General features: G+C 38.3%; 1 protein-coding gene across 1 annotated transcript; it reads right to left on the reverse strand.

The window, feature by feature from the left end:
- Positions 1-633: 633 nt before the first annotated feature.
- On the reverse strand, positions 634-2,557 carry psmg4 (proteasome (prosome, macropain) assembly chaperone 4). The gene is made up of 3 exons (XM_058756585.1): positions 2,267-2,557; positions 987-1,062; positions 634-819 (listed from the first exon to the last, which is right to left on the reverse strand). Exons 1-3 carry the CDS (start codon positions 2,456-2,458, stop codon positions 698-700), a joined length of 390 nt encoding a protein of 129 aa, XP_058612568.1. The 5' UTR covers positions 2,459-2,557; the 3' UTR covers positions 634-697.
- Between the last annotated feature and the right edge of the window lie 3,715 nt (positions 2,558-6,272).

A 6,272-nucleotide genomic window follows, 5' to 3' on the forward strand; every position in this document is an offset into this window, starting at 1 on the left:
AGCTTGTTTCTGCTACGGAATAAAAACTGTGGCATTCTCACAATTTTTAGTTGGTTATAAACGCGCAGTTATGAGTTTATATCTCACAATTCTGATGGAACAAAAAAATAATAATTTTTAATTTGAAAAAGAAGTTCATTTGTTTTATCTAACAATTCTGATTTTTTTTCTTGCAATTGTAACTTATAATTAATTTGTTTTCATTATTAATTTTGACTTTTTATCTCAGAATTCAGACTTGCAATTGTCACTTCATAATCATATCTTGTAATTCTGACTTTTCTCTCAGAATTGAGAGATAAAAATACATTTACCTTTTTTATTTTATATCCTATTGCAGAAACAAGCTTGCACGGAGTTTCAACACCTTATGATCAATATATTTATATGTCTTTTGTGAATACTCACACGTAGCAATTTTTTCTATTACAGAATAGAAAAAACGATATTTTTATTGCATAAACTTTTAAGGATTGTATGTAATAATTACTTCCCATGACTTTTCAAGGTCTGGAAATTTGAATGTTTAAAACTCACCTTTTACAAAACCTAAAATAACTGACTTTAAAAAGAAATGACCAGTCCAGTCATAACTGGATACGTACCACACAAAATAATATTGTTACAACTGAATACTTTTTGCTTCAGATTTATTGAGCTATGTACAAAAAAAGCAAACAGGTAAAACAACAAATGTTTAAAACTTGTCAGGATGAAGCTCCATCTCCTTCTTGATTCTGTTCTCCACCAGCAGCGCTACATTTGAGTCCGTCACGGGTAAATTGTAACTTACAAATACCTGTTTCTTTGTCTTCTTTGCTGCAAAGAAAGAGAAAAATAAATGCTAGAAACCAGGTGAACACTAGGTTTGTCAACATCCAGTTTTTTAGCAGCTCTAGCACAGTTTTGTTGTAAACATTCGGATCTGATGACATTACATGTCTGTAAATGACTGAACTAAACGGATCAGTTAAAGCAGGTCTTACTGAGTCTCTGTGCAAGAGAGCTTGGTGTCGTGTCTGACGTGTCACCCAGAACCAGAGTCGACAGAGGCATTGAATCCTGGGAGAAAACAACAAACACAGAATATGAGCTGCAGGAAACACTTACCTTCAGCTTTAAAATAGAACGAGAGAATATTATCATAATGTGCATTTTAAATCAATGACAATAACAAAATGATTGTTAACAAGACAAAAAAATATGTTTTTTTTAAAAATTAAAATGAAGTAGGTACTCCCAGCAACTGGTGTTATTGTAAAAAAAAAAAAAAAAAAATTAAATAAAAGCTATCAAAAACTGTTTTTGCTGATTGAAATAAAGCTGAAATAAAATATAAATATTATAATTTTTTTTTTTTTTTCAATCTTGGCAAATCACTAAAATACGTAAGTTTAAGTTGAAGTATTAAAATGACCAAAACTAAAACAGAAATGATTTAAAGCTAAATAGAAATACAAAAATGCCACACACAAAAAAATAAATTTGTGTGGTTAACTAAAACTAAAACTATTGATTTGTTAATTGAAATAAAGCTAAAATTAATTATAAATATTAAATTAAAAACATTGAAACAATTAGAAATGTTGCCTTGGCAAAAAAAAAAAGAACTGAAATAATTAGGTTTAAATTGAATTAAAATTACTAAACCTAAACTAATAAAAATAAATTAAAGCTAAATATACAAAAGTTACAAAAGCATAAAATTAAATTTTACTAATTTTAACATTTTAATTTAACACGAATTAAATAAACATATTTAAATATGTCAATTAATTTGTCCATTTAAAAAGTGATTTATTTACACACATTTTTATGTTTGAATTATTAAATTAATTAATTGATTCTTCATTTTATTTTTAAGTGGCACTCACTGTCCTCCATACAGTAAAAAGTGCAATATTTGTGATGTTGTGAAGTAAACGTTTTCTAAAGAAAAAAACACAGACACTTGAAAAATGTACTTTTAAAGCGGAACAAAAATACTTCACTACTGTCTGCCTCCGATCATAAAATGAATAAAACATAAACAAAAATTAAAACACAAACTGAAAGTACAATAATGAAAGCTAATTCAAAATCTTAATGTACACTAATGAATAATAATAATCAACAAGTAATAAACAAAAACTCTGATTTATCACATACACTAACAACAACACACCAAACTAACCCAAAAGTACCATGTTCGTACATGTAAACACAATGTATACGAGTATGATTATGATGGGAATTATATACGAATGCAGATATATGCAGGACTCACATATTTACTGTTGACGGCCAGGGCCAGATTGGACAGAACCGGGCTAGACCCGATCCAGAGGAAAAACCCGCCGCTCAGCTTCATCACATGGAAATGAACGAGCTGCTCCAGAATCTTCTCCGAGAAATCATGGACCACGATGGGCTCCACGGGCGCCTGAGCGCCGCAGTCGCCGTTAAGCACAGCCTCCATCCCGATAAACCCGCGCACAACGGTCGGTGAACGCAGAACCCTCGAAATGAAAGTAAAAACACGCTTCTCTTCCTCACTTCCGCTCGCCGAGAGACTGCAGCGCCACCAGGCGGTCTGGCGCGCGAGCGACCTCAACAATACCGTGATGTTTTTTATTCTTTATTCTTAATATTTGCAAAGAAGTATGTGCATTATGCGCTCAAAACAATTCGTACAAATAGCCCCACATAATGGATTACTTACTCAAAATCTTACTCAAAAATAAGTATTTATGTCAATGAACATATCAGTGCCATCAGAATAAAAAGTCCTTGTGTCATTGTTTACAAACAAGATAGTCAAAATGCTTAGTCATGTTGTCAGTTGCACTCTGTTAGTATTACCTGATGTAAACTATGACAACATTTTGGATGACAGTCACTGTATTGAAATGCACTATGCCATATATCCATTTCAAAACTACAAATTTACACATTACTGTATGTGGGATATTGATTGAAAGAGACTGGATAGGATTCACAGTTACACTTGAGCTATTTCAGAGAACTAGTTTGTCATTGGTTGATCTACATTCTCTTCATTAGTGCACAATTCATGCCAAATTTAATGTAGGAAACCGCAGATAAATGTACATAATCAATTGCATGAACGTACCAAAGCAATCACAGCTTATTCAAAAGAATGAGAAACTGCTTTTACGATGTGCACAAGTGACTAGATGATGTGGAGGTCGAACAAGTAGTTTTGAGAATTTCATTTCTGATGTGAGAAATGCACCAAAGCGATTGAGAAAAACTGTAAGACATGCATTTTCATTCAAATATAAACATTGAACATTGCAATTATGCATATAATAATGAAAATACATGTCTTGAAATAATAATTTCTGAACATTAAACATTGACTGTCAGTCTTTATTCACCTGTTTCTTGTTTTTCATTAAAATGTTTTAGTGTGAATTACATCGCTAATGTAATTCACACTAATAATGACCTCGAGGATGCCAACCCTCAGACAACATACAGAATTACCAAATTTTGCCTGTTAACTCTGGATTAACCAAAGTTAAATGTATTAAGTTTCTACAATATATATATATATTATATATAATTAATTTAATGTTGTTAAGGAGAGAGCAGAACATAAGACATGCGGATCCATCTGCAGGGCTTTATTCATAGACATGGTCAGAAACGAGCATGGGTCGATACACAGCGAACAGATATAGGTGAGGCAAGACAAAGAGTATTCCTTTGATCGGTGAACAGTATCCAACAGGGCAAGGCAAAGAGAGATAATCCAGGTACACAGCAATAATCCAGGCAGGGCAAACACAATCCGAAACAGGCAAGGCAAGACTATGACTATGAAAACTAAGACAGGCTCTATCAGCTAGGGTAGCGATATGTGCTTACAATACTCGGCGACTTGAGCAGGATCTGAGTGGGTGTTATATAGTGTGTGAAATAGCTTTCAGGTGAGCGTGTGATTGGTTGCAGGTGGATCCAGTCAGTGCAATGGAACATGGGAAATGTAGTCCAGGGTGATGTGTAACAGTCTGTGTGGTGTGAGAGTCAGTATAATGGGAGAGCGACCTCTGGTGGCAATTGGACGGAAGACCACAGACCAGATTCGTTACAGAGCCCCCCCTCCCATGGAGCGGCTTCCAGATGCTCCAAACAGTATATAATCCAGGAGGGCGGTGGAGCGGAGGCGGAACAGTGGGAGGGATGGAGGGCCAGGTTCATGTGCAGGTGTAGGACCTTGAAACTGAGGCAGGAGAGCAGGAGCCCACCAGGGTGGAGCAGACGGGTCAGAAGACCTCCACGGCAGGGCAAACGGAGCAGAAGATCACCAGAGCAGGACAGAAGTCTGCCAGAGTGGGACAGAAGACCACCAGGCTGGAGCAGACGGAGCATAGACCCATGGCAGGGACTGGGACCTAGGGAAAACTGAGACACAAAATATGCACACAAAATACTGTGCATATCCGGTCTCAAGGACCGAGGCAGGGAACACAAAACATTTATCAGTAGGGTCACTGACTGAGACTGGGCAGGTAGACAGTTCATAAACAAAAGCATTGACTGAAATGGAATTGGCAGCTGGCACAAAATCAGATAAGTTAACTGGCATCTCACTGGTAGTCAGTTCAACATTAGAATCATTGACTAAAACAAGACTGACAATAAGTTCAGACATATTACTTGCAAGTGGACAGACAGATGGTTTAACATTAGACTTGACCGAATCTGGACTGACAGAAGGTTCGTTAACTGAGACCAGATAAGCAGACGATTCAAAATAGGGTGTGTTGGCAGAAATAGGGTGAACAGACTGTTCAAAACCAAAAGCACTGACTGGAACAGAACTGACAAACAATTCATAGACTGATACTGGGCAGGAAGATAATACTAAATCAGAACTGTGGATGGAATCTGAACAGACAGGTAATTCAACATCAGGCCCCTAGAGGAGAACAGATTTCTGTGTTGATTCTGGATAGACTGACAGTTCATAATCAGATTCATTGACAGCATTCACACAGACAGTTTAAAATCAGACTCTTTAGTTGTGACCAGACGGTCAGACAGTTCACAATCAGCCTCCATGGCTGGTGCAGAACAGGGTGAGAGATCAGAAATGGCCTTCTCGGCCGGTTCAGAGCAGGACAAAAGTTCATAAGTGGCCATCGTGGCCGGTTCGGGACAAGGCAAGAGTTCATGAGCGGCCTCCATAGCCATGACAGAACAAACAGGAAGTTCACATACGGCCTTCTACGGCCGCCATCTCTAAAGGTTCAGTGATGGTGTATGCAGCCCAAATATACCATAAAGCGATCCCCATTGTGGGAAGCGCTACAGACAGGGGAATCAGTTCAGGAACAGAAAGGTTTGAGAGTGCTGGATTAGGGATACCAGCTGCACGTGCTGACACCAGCGGTAGGTCCTCCACGCTGGATGTCAGTCTGGGAGACTGAAGAACTGACTTTCGATCTGGGTGCAACAGACAGGGAGTGACAAGTCTCTGGATGAACAGACGAGACGTGATGAGACTCTGGACGGTCAGCTGTGACGAGACTGGACTCATGAAGATCAATTGTGACTTGACTTGATTCATGACGATCAACTGTGACTTGACTTGACTTAGGAAAATTAACTGTGACTTCATAAGTCATGAATCAAGACTTGACTCATGAATGGCAGCTGTGACATGACGGAGCGTCGTTGTGGCTGCCATTTTGTGAACGTGTTCCACTGTCGCCGCCATTATGTGAGTGCACTCAGGTGCAGCTGCCATTTCACGAGCGGGTTTAATCACCGGAGTTACGATCAATATACTCGAATGTCCCAGAGCCAGCGATTGACTAAACGCCACCCACGGAGAATGAGGAACTGACTGACAACAGAGCATAGTCCAGAAACTGACTGAGGGATGAATGCGGACCCTCGAGTCTAAGCTTAGACTTGAGAGGTGGGTTTATGCCATCGCAGAAAATCTCTATCAAAATAATGTCCGGTAAATCTGAATAGTGAGCGATGGCTAAAAATTCTCGAATATGGTTTTCCAAAGATTGCGTGCCTTGTTTAAGGGGTACTAATATTCTTGAAGTGTCCATACCTGGCCAGTGTCCACTTGAACAGCTGCTGGATCCTTGTGTGGCCGAGTATTCTGTTACAGAGTGATCAGAACATAAGACATGCGGATCCATCTGCAGGGCTTTATTCATAGACATGGTCAGAAACGAGCATGGGTCGATACACAGCAAACAGATATAGGTGAGGCAAGACAAAGAGTATTCCTAGTATTCCTT

Source organism: Onychostoma macrolepis, chromosome 20 (genome assembly GCF_012432095.1).
Source record: "Onychostoma macrolepis isolate SWU-2019 chromosome 20, ASM1243209v1, whole genome shotgun sequence".
Taxonomy (NCBI): Eukaryota; Metazoa; Chordata; class Actinopteri; order Cypriniformes; family Cyprinidae; genus Onychostoma; species Onychostoma macrolepis.